Source organism: Giraffa tippelskirchi, chromosome 3 (assembly GCF_054371585.1).
Source record: "Giraffa tippelskirchi isolate mGirTip1 chromosome 3, T2T-mGirTip1v1.2.pri, whole genome shotgun sequence".
Classification (NCBI taxonomy): domain Eukaryota; kingdom Metazoa; phylum Chordata; class Mammalia; order Artiodactyla; family Giraffidae; genus Giraffa; species Giraffa tippelskirchi.
The window spans coordinates 50,558,528-50,581,063 of record NC_137277.1 but is presented as its reverse complement, the minus strand read 5'-3'; the positions used below and the strand labels follow the sequence as shown (position 1 = coordinate 50,581,063).

The window sequence follows — 22,536 nt, the reverse complement described above, 5'->3', positions numbered from 1 at the left end:
ATAACCCAGATTCCTCAGAAGTATCTAAGTTGTTACCTACTCCACCCCCAACTCTGATAAGCCCATAATCAAATGGGCTGCAACCCTGTGGAAAGGGGCCAAGTGGCACCACTTAATAATTTCATGCAGAAAAGCAGAGTTCTCAGGCCTGCTGGAATAAACAGAAAGGAATCACCAGAGCACAGTTCAATTCAAGGATTGCAAGTTTTAAATTAACAGCTAATAGAGTTTCACTAATATTATAAAATAACTTAAATCTATGGACAGGTAAGAGACTTCTAAATTGTTTTGCCAGAAAAAACTCCAAGTCTAGCAAAGAGAAGCCTAAATACCTAATACAATCTCTGGGTGCCCAACTGCTCTACAAAGAAACAGGCTGCTAAGCTACTATGGCTGCAGCCAGAAGAAGCCTCTCCACTGTCTCAAGATGTCATGAAAGACAAAAGGCAATGATCAAGGAATTGCATCCCAGCTGTGGAAGATAAAACCAGGGAAGGGCAAGTTGGCTGCTCAAGAATCTCTAATGCAATGGAAAAGTGGTAGAGCTATTGGTAAAGAACCTGCCTGCCTAATGCCAGAGATGTAAGAGACGCGGGTTCAAACTGTGGGTCAGGAAGATCCCCTGGAAAAGGGCATGGCAACCCACTCCAGTATTCTTGCCTGGAGAATCCCATGGACAGAGGAGCCTTAAGGTCTGAAAGAGTGGGATATAACTGAAGCAACTCAGCACACGCACACGCACACGCACACGCACACACACACACACACACACCACGGCCTTCTTCAGAGAGATGCTCGACTTGAAGCCGTGAACCCTACTTTTTCTTTCCCATGCTGAATTTTCTTTCAATTGTAAATATCTCAGAAGGCCTGCCACACAAACACCTAAATAAAACATTCCTAAAGAAAGAACACAAATAAGAGACAAATCCAAGAAATGCTATAAGAGACTGGGGAAGTTAAGGAGGTTCAAGTATCTATGGCTTTAAAACACACACATACATGCGTGCACATGCACACACACCCCCAGGGCCAGAAATGATAAAAAGAATATCCATAAAAATCCAGGACAAAATTTCATACACTATCAATATGATATAGAAAGGAGAGACCGAAGGATATGGGAGCATGCTAAAGTATTTGAAAGTTTAATAAATGAACTAAGATACAGGATACTCTTAAGGACAACCATTATAAGTTCATCTACAAATGCACTGCACTTCAATAATGCAAAGGCTTTACAAAGTTAATTTTGTGAATTTTTTTTTTTTGACCATGCCATGAGGCTTGTAAGATTTTAGTTCCCTGACCCGGGATTGAATCTGGGCCCCAGGCAGTGAGAGTGCACAGCTCTAACCACTAGACTGCCAGGAACGTCCCAATTATGTGATTTTTTTTAAGTCATTTTACTGCTGATATAAACCTTTTAAAAATCAATTATTTTTAACATTCTGTGTATGCTTTATAATTTTTTGCTATTATCTAATATTTTCAAGACCATGACCACATTTCCTTTCTTATTAAATCAAGAAAGTCCTCTAATACATTCTGACATCCACAAAACAAATACACTTGCAGAAGAGAAAAAAGTCTGAATTCATGAGGAAATGGTGACAGGAAACAAAAGATGACAAAACATAAGCAGTTCTTAATAAAGAAGGGAAAAAAAGAAAGAAAAGGAAGAATATACTAGTAACAAGGAAATTTGACAGTCATGAAGAGAAAGGAAATTTTAAATATAAAAAGCTTTCAGAGAGAAATACTGTAGGAAAAGGTTATATATCATAAATAATCACCTATACAAATGAATGCGTTATTCTCCACAGAAGGCATAACAAGCTGCCATTTAAACAAACCACCTGACAGAGAATCCAAATCCAAAAGAAACTGATTTGCGGAAGTGACAGCCTCCCGCATTCTGGACAGTAGTTTTTAAAAGAAAATGCGGAATCTTAAACGTCTCAGAGGAGACAAAGACTCAAGAGTAAGGTACCCATCAGTGTCCAACTAGGAAATGAAAACAACTCAATGTATTCATAATTGGGAACTTAATACAGACAACTGGTTACACAGATGGTGGCCTACTGAATTAGCAACAACAGGAAGCCAATACCACAACTAAGCTAGGAAGACAGGGAGGAAAGCAGGGTGCTGGGGTCACCCCACAGAAACACGAGCGGAGCTGCCCAGGGGAAGAGAGAAGCACGGAGGAAATGCAGCTGCCAACAGCAAGGGAGAGGGAATAATAGTCTCCCTTTCTCCCATCCTCCCCTTCAATCTCCTATCAGTGCCTCCCAAACTCAGCCAGAAAACAGACAAGGAGCAGCCCTTTGCAAGAGGGAGCAGGAAGGAGCAATGACATGGAAGGAAGGTGTCTGAGAACAAACAGGCCTTGGACTGGCATAAATTCTGCTCAGGAATATAATGTTTTAAAAAAATAATTTCCATTTTTTTTATTTATTTGGCCACACCAATCCTGGGCTTCCCTCATAGCTCAGTCGGTAAAGAATCTGCCTGCAATGCACGAGGCCTGGGTTCGATTCCTGGATTGGGAAGATCCCTTGGAGAAGGAAATGGCACCCCACTCCAGTATTCTTGCCTGGAAAACCCCATGGACAGAAAAGCCTGGCGGGCTACAGTCCATGGGGTCGCAAGAGTCGGACACGACTTAGCAACTAAACCAACTACCACCACCACCAAGCCTTGCTTGCAGCATGCAGGATCTTCAGCTGTGACACTCGAACCCTTAGTTGCAGTGTGTGGGATCTAGCTCCCCAAGCAGGGATTGAATCTGAGGCCCCTGCATTGGGAGCACAGAGTCTTAGCCACTGGACCACCAGGGAAGTCCAGAAAAATATTGAAAGTCTAAAAAGTTCAACACTAATTATTATTGTGCAGTTATAAATTCCATACAACTGACCAAACTTGAATTAGAAAAACTTTTTTTCTATGAAATTGTTCTTACATGGACTTAAAGTTTAAGGCCAGGTACTACATGTACATTGACTCTAAGACTTGTACAATACAATATTAATTCTAATCAAGTTTCTATAGTTGAATATTACTTTTAAATTAAAAATACATGTTTTTTGAAAACTAAAAAGTCATTTTAAGAGAAAGTAACCTGACAAAAGGTAAGGGTTCTCTTTTTGGAATCAGGTCAACCTCAAACATTTAATTCATATGACCCCCCAAAAGTTAAAAGCATACCATTTAAATCTGCATTTTCAAATCTGACCCAGACTATTTTCTCCTTTTCTTCTGTTAGAGGTGTTCCACTGTAAGCCTGTATAGTAAACAGAAACATTTGAATGAAAATGTTTTATAGCACGAATACTACTCATGTTCAAAACAAAGAGTAATTGAATCCCTCCAATCTCACCAATCCTACATCTTGAGAACTGGTACATTTTGTAATATTTTTATTTTCAAAGAAAGCTATCCAGGAGTCTATAATCTTGGTCAGAAAAGGGTTTTTAGCCTAAGAACTGCAGAAACCTAAAATACAATGATCAGAGTCTACTGGAAGTGTCACTATAATTCAAAGACACTCAAAAAACTAATCTCCCATACTGGTCAACAAATAAAGCTGAAGAAATAAACCACACCACCACACATATCAATTTAGTTTCTAAGTGTTTATGATCAGGCAATTATACTCTATCTAAAATTGTCAAGATCATTACTTCCTGCTAACCACCAGTTCCAGGTGGAGAGCGCTGGCCAGAGTTGGAGATGGAAAAAACATATTACTTTTTCAGTCTCTTATCTGGCCTCTAGACCCAACCTATAAGCTTTCTTGCAAGCCCACAAGGGTCACAACGATAAGCATAAACTACTGTGAAGTCACTGTGAGCGTATCAACAGTATCCACCAGCATTCTTTTTAAAGTGAAGCATTTTTAAAGTTTCTATTGAATTTGTTACAATACTGTTTCTGCTTTATCTTTTGGTTTTTTGGTTGTGAGGTATGTGCGATCTTAGCTCCCTGACCAGGGATTGAACCCGCACTGGAAGGTGAAGCCCTAAACACTGGACCGCCAGGGAAGTCTCCCAGCAGTATGCAAAGGGAGTCATCTTTCCACAAAGCAAATGCTTTTATTTAAAAGTATGTAGATTTTCTAGTTTGTATATACTTGCAAGCACTGAGGATGTCAACAGAAAGCTGCAACATTTTCAGTTATAAAGTGATACTCAGTTCACAGAAGCTATTTAATATAAACTGCATTGAAAGCTTACAAAAACTACTATCCTATATATAATCTGTGTTACACACGACTTGCTTTAAATTTCCATGTCACTTTATGGCCTTTTTCTGTACTACACAATGCTAATGGCCACTAAAAATATTACTAAAAGACAGGATCATTTTAATAGTAGGTTTATTAAACAAAGAGAAAATGTTATCTTACACATTAATGTGATTTCAATTGTCTTTGTTTAAAAAAAAAAAACAACAACCTGAGATATGTATAGTACAATTAATTCCTTTGGAGAAAAGGAAAATCTGTACTAGAACCAACTAATTCATCTATTTTATCTTCAACCATCTCATCCTCATCTTCTTCCTTTTCTTCCTCTGTCTTGCTCTCTTACCCTTGAAAACTCTCCTTGGAAATTCCCTGGGTGTCCAGTGGTTGAGAATCCACCTTCCAACAATGCAGGAGATACAGGTTCGATCCCTGGGAACTAAGATCTCACATGCTGCAGGGGCAACTAAGCCTCAGTGCAGCCAAAAATAAATCATCTTTTAAAAAAAAAAACTTTCCTATTAAAAATAAAGTTCTCATCTGGGAATAATTTTAGATTATTAAACATAGCACCAAAAGTTCTCATACACCAGTCAACCAATTTCATCTACTATTAACTATCTAATCTAACCAAATCTTACCTTACCATGGTACCTCTGTCAAAACCAGTGACAAACATGGGTGCATTACTACTAACTAAGCCCCAGTCGTTACTGGGATCTCAGCAGTTTTTCCACTAATGTCCCTTCTCTGCTCCAGGACTCAACCTAGGATATCACATTGCATTTAGGACCACCCCTTTTTCCCTATGTCAGGCTCTCCATTAATCTGGTAAAGCAATAATACATTTCCAAACCTTCTTCCATTTAGCATAAGGCTGCTTGTGTGTGCGTGCACACCAAGTCACTTCAGTTTCGTTGCAAACCTATGAACTGTAGCCCACCAGGCTCCTCTGTCCATGGGATTCTCCAGGCAAGAATACTGGAGTGGATTGCCGTTTCCTCCTCCAGGGGATCTTCCCCAACCAGGGATTGAATCCACCTCTCCTGCACTGCAGGCAAACTCTTTACTGCTGAGCCACCGGGGAACCCTTAAGGCAGCTTATCACCTCCTTAATCAACATTCTCCCAATTCCTCTGCAACATTTGCACTGTGCTCAGTGGCCAACATGCAGTGTGAAACAAGGTTAAAAGAGGCTTTTCAGTGGATTGGGATTCTTAAGACTTCTCTTTCCCCTTCGGGGAGAAACAAGACTTTCACAAGGCTTGCATACTTTTGCTACGTCTTCTGGTTTTCATCTCTCCTCGGGAGACATACTGCTCTTTACTAAGCATTTTTGAGAAAATTCTATGAAGCTGACTGAAGCATCTTGTGTGCCTTCCTGCAGGTTGGCATCTAGAAGGCATGTGACATCATGTCATTTTGCCTCCCAGCTTTCGATGATATCCTTTATTCATGTTTGAGTATTTTACTGTCAGTGAAGCACAGACTCACTGGGTGCTGATTCAGGCTTTTTCTTTTTTTTTTTTTCTGATATGTACACACTTCTTTATTTATTTGGCTCCACTGGGTCTTCATTGCTGCACACAGGCTTTCTCTAGTTGTGGACAGTGGTGCTACTCTCTAGTTGCAGGACACAGGCTTCTTGCTGCAGCGGCTTCTCTTGCTGCGGAGCACAGGCTCTAGGCACACGGGCTTCAATCGTTGTGGCTGGAGGCCCCCAGAGAGTGCAGGCTTCAGCAGCTGTGAATGGGCTCAGTTGCTCCACTGCATGTGGGATCTTCCCAGACCAGGGATCGAACTGGTGTCCCCTGAATTGGTAGGCAGCTTCCTATCCACTATGCCACCAGGGAAGGCCCCCATTCAGGTTTATCTGCTATCTTACTGGAGGTCAGTGTACTGCCACACAATTTCTCCCCCAGCACTGATTTTTAGCCCTCCTTCAGTCACGATCCAACAGCATTGCTCTCTTATTTAGACTTGAAGCTTTCATCCCATTACTGATACAGGACTTGTTATTTCTCCTTCTATTCCTTATCTGGTTTCTAAAACATATACACATTCATAAGCACAGAGTTATTACTGAATTTAAAAAAACACAGCAACAATCACTGTAGGTGTGTTGTTTTTTCACTGGAGAGAAAATAACTTCCACTGCATGCTCTTTGTCAAAAGTATTAATTTTAATTAAGCAAATTATTCTACAGAGACCACATATAATTTGCTTGACCATTACTGACATTTGGGCAGGCTACAATTTTATTGATTGATTGATTTGGCTCCACTGGGTCTTTGTTGCAGCAGGTGGGATCTGGTCCCCTGACCAGGGATCTAACGCTGGCCCCTGGCCCCCTACATTGGGAGCACAGAGTCTTAGCCACTGGACCACCAGGGAAGTCCTGTGGTTAAAATTTTTCACACTGTAAATTGTCAAAATTTCTCACTGAAAAGTTCTAGGCTGTAACTTTATTTTTCTGAGAATTTTTTAGTAATTTTTCCTAAGTACAATTATTAAATCAAAGGGCGCAGCTTAGGGCCTCTACCAGCCATCAATGATATCTGTTAAACACAGCAGGAATTCACACTATCTGTGAGAGCTGAAGAAGCTGATATAAGTCTGACAACACATTTTCTCCCTTTTAGGGATATTTGGAAACCCAGAGAATAATTTTCAGGCTCCATGAATTCAGTGATTTCCAGGATAAAGCAGGAGTTGGAACATAACCTCAGCAAAGATGTATCATTTTCCAAGTGGCTGAATGCAAAATGGCAGAGTCTGGATTTGTTGTTGTTGTTCAGTCGCTAAGTTGTGTCTGACTCTTTGTGACCCCATGAACTGCAGCAAGGCAGGCTTCTCTGTCCATCACTATCTCCCCGAGTTTCCTCAAACTCGTACCCATTGAGTCAGTGATGCCATCCAACTATCTCATCCTCTGTTGTCCCATTCTCCTCTTGCCCTCAATTTTTCCCAGTATCAGGGTATTTTCCAATGAGTCAGCTCTTTGCATCAGGTGGCCAAAGTATTGGAACTTCAGCATCAGTCCTTCCAATGAATATTTAGGACTGATTTCCTTTAAATTGACTGGTTTGATCTCCTTGCAATCCAAGGGACTCTCAAGAGTCTTCTCCAGCACCATAGTTCGAATGTATCAATTCTTCAGCACTCAGTCTTCTTTATGGTCCAACTCTCACATCCATACATGACTACTGAAAAAAACACAGCTTTGACTAGACAGACCTTAGTCAGCAAAGTGATGTCTCCAGCTGTTTAAAACACTGTATAGGTTTGACATAGCTGTTCTTCCAAGGAGTCAGCGTCATTTAATTTTGTGGTTGCAGTCACTGTCTGCAGTGATTTTGGAGCCCAAGAAAATGAAATCTGACACTTTTCCACATATCCCCCATTTATTTGTCACAAAGTGATGGAATCAGATGCCATGATCTTCGTTTTTTGAATGTAGAGATTTAAGCCAGCTTTTTCACTCTCTTTTTTCACCTTCATCAAGAGGCTCCTTAGTTCCTCTTCATTTTCTGCCATTAAAGTGGTATCATCTGCATATCTGAGGTTGTTATTTCTCCCAGCAATCTTGATTCCAGCTTGTGATTCATCCAGTCCAGCATTTCACATGAAGTACTCTGCATATAAGTTAAATAAACAGGGTGACAATATACAGCCTTGACGTACTCCCTTTCCAATTTGGAACCAGTCCTTTGTTTCATGTTCACTTCTAACTGTTGCTTCTTGTCCTTGCATACAGGTTTCTCAGGAGGCAGGTAAGGTGGTCTAATATTCCCATCTCTTTAAGAATATTACACAGTTTGTTGTGATCCACACAGTCAAAGGCTTTAGCATAGTTAATGACACAGAGGTAGATTTTTTTTTTAATTCCATTTCTTTTTCTACGATCCTGTGCATGTTGGCAATTTGATCTCTTGCTCCTTTGCCTTTTCTAAATTCAGGTTGTGTATCTGGAAGTTCTCAGTTCACATACTGTTGAAGCCGAGCTTGAAGCATTTTCAGCATTACCTTGCTAGCCTGTGAAATGAGTGCAGTTGTGGGGTAATTTGATTATTTGGCATTACTTTTCTTTGGGACTGGAATGAAAACTGACCTTTTCCTGTCCTATGGCCACTGCTGAGTTTTCCAAATTTGCTGGCATAATGGGTGCATCACTTTGACAGCATCATCTTTTAAGATCTGAAATAGCTCAGCTAGAGTTCCATCACCTCCACTAGCTTTGTTTGTAGTAAATCTTTCTAAGGCCCACCTGATTTCACACTCCAGGATGTCTGGCTCTATGTGAGTGATCATATCATCACGGTTAACTCGGTCATTACAAACTTTTTTGTACAGTTTTTCTGTGTATTCTTGCCACCTTTTCTTAACATCTTCTGCTTCTGTTAGGTCCTTGCCATTTTTGTCCTTTATTGGGCCTATCTTTGTATGAAATGTTACCTTGGTAACTCTAATTTTCTTAAAGAGATCTCTAGTCTTTCCCATTCTATTCTGGATCAAATGTGGAAAAAAGGGACCATGGGTCATCAAATCTGGTCTACCACCTGTGTTTACTGGAGAAGGAAATCACACCCCACTCCAGTATTCTTGCCTGGAAAATCCCATGGACAGAGATGCCTGGTAGGCTACAGTCCATGAGGTGTCAAAAGAGTAGGACACGACTTAGTGACTAAACAACCTTTGTTCATAAGTCAAGCTTTATTTTAATACAGCCATACCCTTTCTTTTATGTAAAATGCAGTGCTGAGCAGTTGCAGCAAAGACTGTATGAGCTGCAAAACTTCTCTGGCCCTTTAAAGAAAGGGTCTGCCTGACTACTGCACAAGACTAAGAAGCTTTTTTTTTTTAATTTGGCTGCTCCAGGTCTTAGTTGTGGCACATGGGATCTTTAGGTGAAGAATATAAACTCAGCTGCAGCATGTGGGATCGTTCCCTGACCAGGGATAGAACCCAGGCCCCCTGCATTGGAAGCATGGAATTTTCACCACTGGACCACCAGGGAAGTCCCTAGACTATGAAGCCTTTAGGATAGGCACTGAGTATCCCTTAACACAGCACCTGACCGTGAGCACCTGGTTAAGTAAAGTCTGCTGCCTGAATTTTTGCTTTCTTTCCCTAGTCACTAGAATAATGACTCACACAATGTAAACTTCTTAAATGACTATTCTATTTCTTAGATCCATAACTACAACTTTACTTCCACAGATACCTAACTCTGATCCCAATCTTCACAGTCAATTGCATAGCTTATCCCCTTCATGATGTATAATCCTCATAAAAACTAAGCTAATCTTCCACCTTGCACCATCATAACACTCTTGGCTAAAACCCAATCAGTTTTAGCAGTCCCCTATTTTCAATCTATTGCTCAATCTAGTATTCTTGTTTCTCTAGAAAACTCTCCAACTAGTCCCTCAAAGCCTCTGATCGCAGCCTCTCTCTTGCAGCTGACAAAAAACTGCTTGCCTACACAGGGTTTCCACAAGCACAAAAGGTGCCTTTGAAAAATTTTATAAAGGGGCACTCTAATGGGAAGGCAGATTATCAAGATGTTCAAATGCTCCTTCCTTAGAACAAGCCTCATATCAAGGCTCAGGGGTTAAGAGAAAGGTACAGTTTGTAGAAGACCAAGCTGGATTTTGGCCCTGATCACTCTCTAAGCCTGGGCTATACAAGAGTCTCTACAGCCACAGCAACTCTGCTGCCCACCATACCCTGGGCAGTTTCCTTCACCATCACATTTCCATTCATTTCAACTGACCCCACTTCCAATGTCCTTTGGAACGTGACTCTTTTCCTCTTCCTCTGCTGTGTATTCCCTGAGAATTAAATATTCAGCTGTTACTACCAGGTGTAACACTTAGTGATATGTTACTACTACCTCTGACTGTTTCAAGCCATTGACTTCCCTACTTAACCAAGTTCCTCAAGAAAAGAAAGCATTTATTTTGCCTTACAGGCCCCAGAGATCTTGCCATCATGACCTATTTTCATCAAAGTTGACTGAATATAATAAAGGAACACCAAATATACCTTAATATTTTCCCTTATTTGAAGAATACAATTGGTGTAATACAATTGAAATCTGGATTTTAGGCTTTTCCAGGACCTTCTCCTAAAGCTGGGACACTGAATTTATGAATGCCCTTTTTCATCACTGCAATTACAGATATCATGGCAGTCGGAACACTGACGGCACCAGAGAAAACCAGAACCCTTCCCCTTTAGGAACTCCACTAACCAGCAACTTCCCAAAGATACTGTTTCCCAAGAATCACCTGAGATTCTTCCTAGAGACACAAGTTACTGGAGGCCGTCTCAGTTCCCCTAAGACAAACTCACTGGGAAATGGGCCTGGAAATTATTATCTTTAACAAGTGTGCCAAGTGTTCCCTATGTTAATTGAAGTCTGGGTGACGGTGCACTAGAGATGATCCCAGGAGAGTTGCTCTCATTCTTTATTCTCCCAATTACAGAGCAAACAGTAAAGTTACTCTCTTAGAGTAACAAACTGTTGGTCACTCAGTTGTGTCCGACTCTTTGCAACCCCATGGACTGTAGCCCTCCAGCCTCCTCTGTGCACAGAATTCTCCAGGCAAGAATACTGGAGTGGGTAGCCATTCCCTTCTCTAGGGGATCCTGACCCAGGATCAAACCCAGGTCTCCTGCACTGCAAGCAGGTTCTTTAATGTCTGAGCCACCAGGGAAGCCCTAGAGTAACAAGGCAAGCTCTAACTGGCATAAGACTACTCTTCAATATGAGAGTGATACAGATCTGCACTCAGTATTTGGTTAATAAAATATCTCATTAACCAAATGCAAAGCACATATTGCTTATTTCACTTTCAACAGGCAATATTTAACTAAGACAAGAGAAAGATTTTGGAAACAGAACCCAAATAGGCAGTCCCAAGCCCCATCTCTCAACTAGTACCTCCCCTTGATTCCTCTTAGGAAATCAAATCCTAAAGAAACATAATTATGACAACATCAGCACAAAACTAAGGCACATCTAATAGTAATAGCAGGAATAGTTCCACACTACCTGTGCTCGCGATGCTAAAACATCAAAAGTCTTTCTTAAGTTGATGACACTGGTGTCAAACTCACGGAACAGAATATTTCAGAACTTTCCTGGCCAAGAGTAAGACATGCTGTTTCCAAAACCACAGAGATACTTACCTGAGGCACAACATCTTGCAGAAAAGTCACGACACTTTCCATGTAGGACTGCTCCCTGAAAAGGGGATGAGATGGAGAAAATTTAACATGACAGCTAAATATAAAACATGGAAAAGCTCTTTCTACAAGCTCTAAGAAAGTTATTCATAATACTTAAAAAAGAAAAAAACAACTTTCATCACCTGGTAATTCTGATAACTTTCTTTCTTCATTTCTCTGAATATGTTTTTAAACGCAAATGAGCTTTAAATTTCTTTCAAAAATTAACTCTTCTTAAAAGTCATGCTCCTTTTTTTTTTTTTGCTTTGCCACATGGCATGCAGGATTTCAGTTCCCCGATCAGAGATCAAACCCATGCCCCCTGCAGTGGAAGCAAAGAGTCTTAACCACTGGATCACCAGGGAAGTCCCTCCATTTTTTTAAATTGAAGTAGACCCCCAGTTCAATTCCTGAGTTGGGAAGATACCCTGGAGAAGGGAAAGGCTACCCATTCCAGTATTCTGGCCTGGAGAATTCCAGAACACTAGGTCGCAAAGAGTAGCTTCCCTGGAGGCTCAGCTGCTGAAGAATCTGCCTGCCATGTGGGAGACCTGGGTTCGATCCCTGGGTCGGGAAGATCGCCTGAAGAAGGGAAAGGCTACCACTCCAGTATTCTGGCCTGGAGAATTCTATGGACTGTACAGTCCATGGGGTCGCGAAGAATCAGACACAATTGAGTGACTTTCACTTCACTTCACTTCATAGTTGAATCAAAATATTGTGTAAGTTTCAGGTGTAGAGAGCAAAGTGATTCAGTTTTGTATTTTTTCCCAATTCTTTTCCATTATAGGTTATTATAAGGTATTGTATATAGTTCCCTGAGCTATACAGTAAATCCTTATTGTTTACTTTATGTCTACTAGTGTATATCTGTTAATCCCATACTCCTAGCTTATCCCTCCCCTTCTCTTTCCACTTTGATAACAATAAGTTTGCTTTCTTTATCTGTGAGTCTGTCTCTGTATTATAAACAAGTTCGTCTGTATTTGTTTTTAGATTCCACAAGTAAGTGCTATCATAGATTTGTCTTTCTTTGCCTGGCTTACTTCACTCAGTATGATGATCTTTAGGTCCATCAATATTGCTGCAAATGGCAATATCTCATTCTTTTTTACGGCCACATGGTCTCTTATTTTGATATACTGGATTGGCCAAAAAGTTCATTTGAGTTTTTCCATACGATACTATGGAAAAACTCAAATGAACTTTTCGGTCAACTCAATAGAGTGACGACAGAAGACTTACTAAAGCAGGATCTTCCTAAGTGAGAGTAGAAGAATGCCCTAGTTAGAGCAAGAAAAACTACTGCTGATGACTCAGTATTCAGTGACCTTCTCTTTAAATTGGTTATGAACCTAATCCTAATCCCTTACCTGTGTACAGCAAAATGAATCTGTTTTGATACAGGTGCAGGCATTGGGAGTTACTAAGAAATCCTCACAGAACTCTTGACATAGGTAAGACATGGGAAAATATCAAAATGCATAAAAGTGAAGAAACTATTAAGCACACTGTATGTGTGTGTGCACCCACGCTGTCATGTCCAACTCTTTGCAACCCCATGGACTGTAGCCACCAGGACCCTCTGTTCACAGGATATCTGCAGGCAAGAATACTTCGGTGGGTTGCCATTTCCTCCTCAAGGGCATCTTCCCAACCCAGGGATTGAGTCCACGTCTCCTGTGTCTCCTGTATTGGCAGGCAGATTCTTTACCACTAAACCACCTGGAAGCCCATATTAAGGATCCTGAAGATATTTCAAATGGGAAATAAATGGGTATCAGCAAATGAAGAAAAAAAAATTACTCAAAACACCAAATCAACTTCATTTTAGAGAAATGCGAAAAATTACTTTTGAAAGAAACAATATGAGTTATCCAAAATCCTATTTTTTAAAAAGGCAATATGCCTTAGATACCTACATAAACTGATTAGGCCTTCCTCTCCAACCTCATTTTTCTCCCCCTCTCCTTACTTAGCCTGCTTCAGTCACGTGCGACTTCAATTCCTAGACCACACCAAGCTCTTCTTTGAATCAAGACGTTTACATCAGCTTTTGTTCTCCATGGATTCCTACTCAAACTCTTCCCAGTCTTTCAGATCTCTAGCCTTAGTGTTACCTCCTCAGAGAGGCCCTCCCTGACAGCTTTAAATCACACTCTCCGATGTCATTCTCCATCAGAGCACACTGGGCACTGATCACAGCCTGTAATTACTTTATGGACTGTGTCCCCCACTGGAATGTAAACTCTATTACAGAAAGGAATCCTTCTCTCATATTTATCTCCAGAATCTATAAGTCAATATTTAGGCACAGAGTAGATGCTCAAGCATTACTTGTTAAGAGAACACTGAATACATTGAAGAACTTCCAAAAAACACTAAAATTACACGTTGCATAATGAAAGCAATCTATGTGGAATACCATATGGTGACGCAGCATAGAACAGTGCATAAAGCACACAGACTCTGGACACAAACTGCCTGGGTTTGATCCAGGTTTCCTTTCTTGGCTGTTATCAAGGAAAATTAGTATCTCGCTGCTTTGGTTTCCTCACCTGTAAAATGAAGACTGAAATAGTACCTAACTCATAGCTAGTAATATGCTTAACCTATTGCCATGGTCCTTAGTTAGTGAAGGAATATACAGCCCTGGGAAATGCAAGAGGAAAAGAAAGGAAGTTTAATGGTAAATTATCATAGTATGTATATATTTTTGTTAATCTGCGAAGGCAATCTTTATGTAACATGCTAAACTGTCCAAGGGAAATAACCCAGAATGTTACAATTCCCTTATGAACATTTTCAAAGACAGAAAACAAATTTCATCTCCTTAGCCAGCTATTCAAGGGTCTTGATTGTCCACCCCAACCTCCTTTAAATATGTCAACTTCCCTAAGATTTTATTTATGAAAACAGCTTGCCTTTCCCACATCTGCTCACTCCATCCCCTTTGCCAAAAATGTGCCTTTGATTCTAACTGCCCAGATTATATTCCACTTTTAAAGTACATTATAAATGTTAGCTTCTTAACAAAACCTTTTCAGATCTAAAGTACTCCAACTAAATATTCCCACTAAATATTCCCTCTAAATTCTCATGCTGTTTTGCTGGCATCTTTTTTATTCATTATAGTGCTTACAAGTACACACATCTTAAAATACATTAGATTATAAGCTCCTAGAAAGTACAAATATGCTTTGTCAAAAAATGCTTAAAATATAGAAATGTACTCTCTGTGACACTGACTTTGAAACTTTCTGACTGAGACCTAGAGTGATATATTTTACATCACAATATAGTATTCTTGCCAGGAAAATCCCATGGACAGAGGAGCCAGGTGGGATACAGTCTACAGGGTCACAAAGAGTTGGACACAACTGAGCACATCCACACACACATAGTAAACATACACATACATGTGAATGAATATATCTGTGTGCTTGTCAGAACACAATACTAACCCCCAACTATATTTTCTATTATATTTTATTTTTTAAATGGTCCTGATCAACTAAACTGATTTAATTACCCACTAATTGTTAAAACTGAGGTTTGAAAAAACAGTACTCATGTGTTTTTCATGTACTCTATAAATGTGCTAAACACATCAACTTGACCCTCCAATTATTGCTTTTATTTGGCTTTGGCAATCAACGATATCTGTCATCCTGTAAAGCCAAAGTTAAACAGATTTTCAAAAGTAAGCACTGCTCAGGAAAGAAACCTGACTGTTAGTTACTATTCTGAGTAATCTCTCTTTCACCTATCAGGTTCATCTGAAATTCACTTACGTGACAGCCTGCGGGCGAACCACAACTCCACCAGTACAACGACTGGGTCTTCTGGGGGAGTCTGTAGCCATTGCTTCATTCACAAAACCTGTTTCCAGAATGAAAAGACAGACAAAAAAAAAAAAAGGATCATTACTGTTCAGGATAGGAAGAAAGATATATGGTTGCTCACTAGAGATTCATTGTCAAAAATACATGAAATATAGGAAAATTTCCCAGCAATTCCTCTTACACCTGAAAGGGCAGAGGGCAGAATAGGAAGAAGTAGACAATAGTATTTTTCAAATTACTGTGAGGTCTTCTTATTTGGACCAAGCCTCAGAACCACAAAACTAGTTAAGACTTTTGTAGGACCCACTGAGCTCCTGTTAACATAAACTAGGAAGGGATGGAAAGTCTAGCACCGGATCACTTTATAAAAACAAATGTGCTACCTTTGTGAGCCAAAATTAAAGAATTTACTGAACTCTAATGATGAGATAATAAAAAATATACAAAGTACAATATTTTAAGACCAAATGGAGCAGTGAGGTAACATCTTCCAACTAAGATCTTTGGTAATCTATGAGTAAGACTATATATGTATCCTAATGGGTGTTTTCTAGTCTTATTGTGGTGATCATCTCACAATATATACAAATATCGAATCATTATGGATACACCTGAAACTAATCTAATACTTTATGTCAATTATATATTTAAAAAGAGACTGCATGGTTACAATTTAACAAGATTTTCAAAATCATATCTGTTAACCCCTCTGCTATTGTAACCTAATCACCAGAGTCTAAGTAAGTAATAAGAACCTATATGACATTAGAAGCCCTTTATCCTTTCCAGTCCCATCACTGAATCCTGATTCTTGAATGCCTAACAAGCATCTGAATCACTTGGGAGGTTTTCAAAGCATGGAACACGTTTGGTTAAGGTTAAAAGAGACAGCAATGTGAAAGATCTTAGGAGACAGCACACAGCCTGGAGCTAATCTTGAAAGCCCCTAAAGCCACCTCTTTTAAGCAAGGAGCATTCTACCATCTTAATGGAAATCTCGCCCACAGATGATTCCCATCTGCTACAAGCAAAAGACCCTCTGCCCCAGCTAGCCCAGGGACCCCTTCCTCAGAAGGTACCTTCACCTCCAGCCTCTCAGCCCTCTCATTTCCATTCCACCCTTTATTTCTCGAAACACAGCCTCCCAAGAAACTGTCCTTAAGGACCCTGTCTCCCGAGAACGACCCTCGCCAGCCCCTCAGGCCCCACTCTCCTGAAAGACATCAGCGCGGCGCTACCCACTTAACCTCCAACACCGAGGCGCCGCTGCCCCCGGCCGCCCTCTGGCCCCTGGCCCTGCCTCCCCTCCCCCTCCGACCTCCACAGCCCCTCCTCGCCGAATCCCCGCCAGCCAAACCCCCTGCCCTCACGCTGCCGGTCCCTGGTCCCCGCCCAGCCTCCCCCGAGCCACACCGCACCGCCAGCCCTCTCACCGGCCGCCCCGCCGGTAAACGCTGCGCTCCAGCTCAAGGCTCAGTGTTTGGAGTCTCCCCCTTGTGATTGACGGTTACCACTTCCTACCACGCCTCAGCGGAACTACCTCTCTAGCCAATCCCAGGAGCACACCGGCCGCGGCCGGGCACCGCCCTCAGGGGTCAGCTTCGCCAACCAGCAAGTAGGAAAGAGGCGGGCCCGCCTCCTGAATTGACCCAATCCGCTGGGGCTCGAGGGAAAACAAAACAGTATGTAGAGTTCGAGTGAAGCCGAGGTGTCAGGTTCGGTTGCGAACGCAGGCAGGTGGCGGGGAGTTACAAACATGTCTGTTTTTCTCTGTGCCCAGCGCCTTCATGGCCCAGTCACAAAGCGTCATGCCGCAGAAGCCCGTGCCCCTCACTCGGGCGTCGCAGGCTGGCAGTCAGTCTCGACACCAGGACGGGTGTGTTTACATCGAATTCTCGCGACAGCTGGTCAGAAGCTCGAAGCACGTGGACATGGCAGCTGCCAATCACTTTTCGCTGGCCACTCAGCCATTCCGAACCCGCCTTTTGCCCCTCCTTTTTCGATGTGTTTACCTTCCGGGAGCCGAGGCTGGTATACCCTCGGTGGGCGCCCGGGAGCCGGAGTGGTGATCTGAATGAGGGGTGCGGCTGTCATGTTGTCTGTTTGACCTAGGTGGTGGACCACGCCTGACTCCTTCCTCACTTGTTTACACTTCTCGAAAGGAACGGATGTAGATCTCCCTGGTGTCATTCCGTCAGTGACATTTCTTTTATAATAATAACATTTATTGTTATGTTGAAGACCTAAGCACTTCATAAGCACTGTCAAATTTAATACCTCTGGCAGTCCCCTGAGACTATGGATCATTAATAGGCATGGGGTTTATAACAGAGGTGTTGATACCACAGTAAAAATTTTAAAAAGGTTTTAGCACAGTGAGAAGGAAAAAGTTTAGTCGAGAAACAGTCTCACCGGAAATAGGCAGTTAATCAGGTGCTGGAGAGATAAATACAGATATAGCCAAGAAACCGCCCATTTGATTATGACGCTCAACTAGCGCCAGTAAAGAAAAAGGACACCCAAAGTGATATTTATCAGCCTAATGTTTGAACGTTAGGCTAATGAGAGATTTTGAGAAAATTTATCTTCTTCCACTACACAAATGCCCAGTACCATCAGTCTTTCATGATTTGCTTGCTACATGAAACCCTGTAAGGAAGGAATCTTTCCCAATATTTTGAATTCTTTTTGATCTTCCACTATCCCTGGCTTACTTGTCTCTGAAAATGTTTTTTTGGTTATTTCCCTAAGGCATCTTATTTTCTCCGGCGGAAAATTAAACTCCACCTAGGCATGAGTAGACTAAGGCTTTCATATTGTTGAATTCCCCTTAACCTAACAAGCCTGAATACAACAGATAGTTCAAAATTCAGAGTTAGTTAATTAAATCATTATTGTTCTCATATTGTCTCTGACCCACAAAAGGAACAAAGACAAATCCAGAGGAGACCAATAGGTAACAATCACAAGTAGAATAACTAGTATTTGTACAAGGTGTTTCAGTCTAAATAACTATTGTATGTGCATTTTTAAACTCCATAACTCTTTCACTATTCCTCTTCAGTTATGGAAGAAACAAGGAGACAAAAAACACAAATTCATTCAATCAGTAAATATCTGAACACCTACTAAGTGTCAGTCATGTTCTAGACTCTGGAGATACAGCAATAAATAAATCAACCAATGTGCCTGTCTTCAACCAGAGAATTTGCACTCTGATAGGAAGACAGAAATAAACAGACAAAGAGGGAACTTCAAATAGTGTAAAATGCTATGGGGGAAAAAATAAGCCAGATAAATAGAGATAAGAGATAGCTTATTTTAGGTGATGTAGGAAAGGAAGGCCTCTAAGGAGATGGCATTTGAACCAAGATTTCAATGAAGCAGGTTTTAAGCAGCTCTGAGTGAAAAACAGTTGAGACAAACCAAACAACAGATACAAAGGCCTTAAGAAAGGAATGAATTTTGAAGAAGAATGGGAAAAATAGTGTGGCTAAACAAAGTGGATTGAGACTTCTGCTCACAATGCAGGGGCCCCCGGCTCAACCCCTGGTCAGAGAGCTGGATCTCACAGGCCACAACTAAGAGTTCATATGGCTGCAACTAAGCGTTTGCATGCCACAATTAAAATCTAGCATACCTAAATAAATGTGTTCAAAAAACCCCAAAGTAGATTAAGTAGAAAATGATAGCAGACTAGTTAGGAAAGGTAAGCAGTGGCCAAACAGAGTATAGTGTATAGAATTATAAGGAGTTTTAGTTTTATCCTAGGGTGGGAATCTATTGGAAGATTTCCAGCTAGAAACTGTTGTGATTACTCTTACATGTCTAAAAGACCATTATACCTACTAAACAGACAATAAACTGTCTTTAGGGAGGGGCCAAGAGTGGAAGCAATGGGTCAAGTAAGGAGGCTATTTCAAGAGACCAGATGGAAGAGCTATCTAGAACTGGGGCTAGAAGTGAAGCAGTAGAGGTGAAAAGTCATCAATTTCAGAATATTTTGAAAGACAGAATTGAAAGAACTTGATAATGGGTTGGATGTATAAGAGAAGGGAAAGAGAGAATCAAAGATGCTGCCTGTGTTCTGGGCTTGAGCAACTGAGTGATGACATTTTATGGATCTGATGAACCCTGTTGAAGTCATACATCTTTTAGTGGAGGAGAATTTCTGTAACTTGGTTTCATCCTTTGTAAATTGTAAAAAGAATATTATGCTCCTCCTAAGATTTTTTTTAGTAATGTGATGGTTTGGTAGGAGGTGTGTTTTATTTTGTTATGCTGTTTATTTTATTGATTTTTTTTTTGGCATGTGGGATCTTAGTTCCTAGACCAAGGATTGAACCTGTGCTCCCTGCAGTGGAAGCAAGGAGTCCCAACCACTGGATTGCCAGGGAATCCCCAGGATGTTTTTTTAAGTCTTAAAACTTTGAAAAGTTTAATGCTGGTACTGTTTATTTCCGTATCAATGGTACAATTTACATCATGTTTTATACTATTTCATCTTTGCAAAGACATCGCATACACAAAGATATACATAAAATAACTGAAAAATATGGAATGCTTCATTAATTTGCATGTCACCCTTGTGCAAGGGCTATGCTAATCTCCTCTGTATCATTCCACTTTGAGTGTATGTGTTGCCTAAGCAAGCATCAGCCTCGTGGCATTTTTATGAGGTGTAAATAAATTTAAAATTCTTGGGACTTCCTTGGTGGTGCAGTGGTTAAGAATTCTCATTGCAGTGCAGGAGACGCAGGTTAGATCCCTGTTTGGAGAACTAAGACCCCCACATGCTGCATGGCAACTAAGTCTGCAAACCACAACTAGAGACCCTATGCACTGCAAGATGGAATGAAGATCCTGTGTGCTGCAACTAAGACCCAACACAGCTGAATAAATAAATATTTTTTTAAAAAATAAAATTCTCAGAACCAGTTAGAAATGTGTACAAATTAACTAGTTCTTGTCAGTTTTACAGGATTAGAAAGTTCCAAGCCTTAGGACCTACTTTCCTTTCTTATTGAAGCGTTCCTGCCAGAACACAGTGGCTTGTTATCTGCCTTGAATTGGAAAACAGTTTGCATTCACACCTGTATATTTATTCTTCCTTTTATGTAAGGCTTTGGTGTGCAATTCTCAATTCTTTAAGAGATGACAACAGACTTGGTTTTCTACTGTCATGTGAGAACATTAGGCCCCAGCAATGCGTCATTGCCAGGAGAGAAAAGTGCTACAGCAAACCAAGAAAACAACAACGACAAAAAAATCAGCTATTTCTAATTACTCCATTTTTTTTTCTCCACAGAGATGGTGTTCGATTCACTCATGAGCCTCAAATAGAAAACAGAATTTGCGGTGATCATGTTTTAACTTTTTGACCGTGCTGGGTCTTCACCGCTGTGTTTGGACCTTGTCTAGCTGCAGCAAATGGAGGCTACTCCCTAGTTGCAGCATGCAGGCTTCTCTTGTTGTGGAGCAAAGACTCGAAAGCACTCGGGCTTCAGTAGTTGCAACTCTCGGGTTCTAGAACGCAGGCTAAGTAGTTGTGGAACATGGGCTTAGTTGCCCCAAGCATGTGGAATCTTCCCGAACCAGGGATTGAGCCCTGTCCCCTACATTGACAGGCAGACTCGCAACCAACCCGACCATCAGGTAAATCCTGTGGTAATCATTTTTTGAATGAACATGACTTGTGGGGGGCTTAGTACATATTGTTAGCTCATGGGTCATTTCAGATTACTGGGTCATGGAGAAACTTTTCAATAGTCTCTTCTTTGGATTGAGCAATCCCAGCTAGTAAACTCATTTTCAGTGTAAAAGTAACTTCAAGCTAGAGTCCTGTTTTCTTCCAGTTGCTATAATGGCCCATGGTAATAAATCACTGATTACTAAAATCCCATGGCCCTGCAGTCCAGAATCAAAAGTTTATGAGATTTGTCAAGGAACTATCCAGAAGCAAACCAAACATCAAGATCAGTTAATATTTTCTCCTTTATTTTTGTTTGGTAGGATTAGAATTCTTTCTTTAGCCTCAAACGAGCCATTGCCTCACTTGTTTTGGCCACAAAAACACTTGGACAATACTTATGTGATTTAAGCAGTGGTGAAATAATCTGATTTCACATAGAACTATGGTGAACATTAATATTTAATTGTAGGTCAAGTGTAAGGAAAAACAAAGAAGGAATTCCCTGGCAGTCCAGTGGTTAGGACTCCACGCTTTCACTGCCAAGGGTTTGGGTTGAGTCCCTGGCAGGGGAACTAGGATCCTGTAATCCTGGAGCAGGGGCCAAAAAAAAAAGGGAAAAACACAGAGGTAAAAAAAAAATCATGATCATCTGTTTTATCTCTCTAGTTGGGCATCTTGATAGCAAGGGTGATTGTACATGTGTTAAGGCAGAACATACACTGTAAATCACCTACATACAAACCTACAAGTTGTGAACTTTCAAAGATGCAAACGTGCATTTGTACGTCTAATAAGGTAAGTTAGTTCACCTGTCAGGTGTACATTGTCATGTGCATGCATCCTCTACAAGTGGTTGTGCTTTTGTGTACTTTACTGCACAGTATTGTATAGAATACAGTAATACAGTGTCTTTATTTCACACCCAGCAAGTCTGGAAACAAGTGTGAAAGCAGTGGGGATATAGCTGGCACTACTGTACTTTTCAAGGTACTGTACTGTAACTTTAAAAATGTTGTCTTTATTTTTTGTGTTTGCTTTATATGTATTATTTCTGTGAAAAGTATTATAAACATACTACAGTACAGTACTGTATAGCCAGCTGTGTTAGTTGAGTTGTTATGAACAAACTGGACCTACAAACATGCTCTCAGAACAGAATTTGTATGTGGAGGACTTATTGAAAAGCAGAGACATTACTTTACCAACAAAGGTCATATAGTCAAAGCTATGGTTTTTCCAGTAGTCATGTATGGATGTGAGAGTTGGACCATAAAGAAAGCTGAGCACCAAAGAATTGATGCTTTTGAACTGTGGTATCAGAGAAGACTCTTGAGAGTATCTTAGACTGCAAGGAGATCAAACCAGTCAATCCTAAAGGAAATCAGTCCTGAATATTCATTGGAAGGACTGATGCTGAAACTGAAGCTCCAATACTTTGGGCCCCTGATGTGAAGAGCTGACTCATTTGAAAAGATCCTGATGCTGGAAAAGATTGAAGGCAGGAGGAGAACGG

At 40.8% G+C, this 22,536-nt stretch overlaps 1 protein-coding gene and 1 non-coding gene across 21 annotated transcripts in view; both read right to left on the bottom strand.

Annotated features, from left to right (window-relative positions):
- BCAS3 (BCAS3 microtubule associated cell migration factor) overlaps positions 1-17,762 on the bottom strand; it is a 611,473-nt gene extending 593,711 nt beyond the window's left edge. For 13 of the 20 annotated variants that reach the window (XM_081584992.1, XM_081584999.1, XM_081584996.1 and 10 more), the window contains exons 1-4: positions 16,765-16,819; positions 15,281-15,368; positions 11,448-11,502; positions 3,211-3,286 (exon numbers count right to left, since the gene is read on the bottom strand). In XM_081584992.1, coding sequence (XP_081441118.1) covers positions 3,211-3,286; positions 11,448-11,502; positions 15,281-15,351 — 202 coding nt within the window. In that variant the 5' untranslated portion in view covers positions 15,352-15,368; positions 16,765-16,819. Of the gene's footprint in view, positions 1-3,210; positions 3,287-10,026; positions 10,085-11,447; positions 11,503-15,280; positions 15,369-16,764; positions 16,820-17,343 lie in introns of those variants that run through there. The other 7 variants (XM_081584989.1, XM_081584991.1, XM_081584990.1 and 4 more) reach the window with 2 other exon arrangements.
- A 2,118-nt stretch (positions 17,763-19,880) lies between these two features.
- Positions 19,881-19,985, bottom strand: LOC145543900 (U6 spliceosomal RNA). The gene has a single exon (XR_014081145.1). It is a non-coding gene; the product is annotated as a U6 spliceosomal RNA (small nuclear RNA).
- Between the last annotated feature and the right edge of the window lie 2,551 nt (positions 19,986-22,536).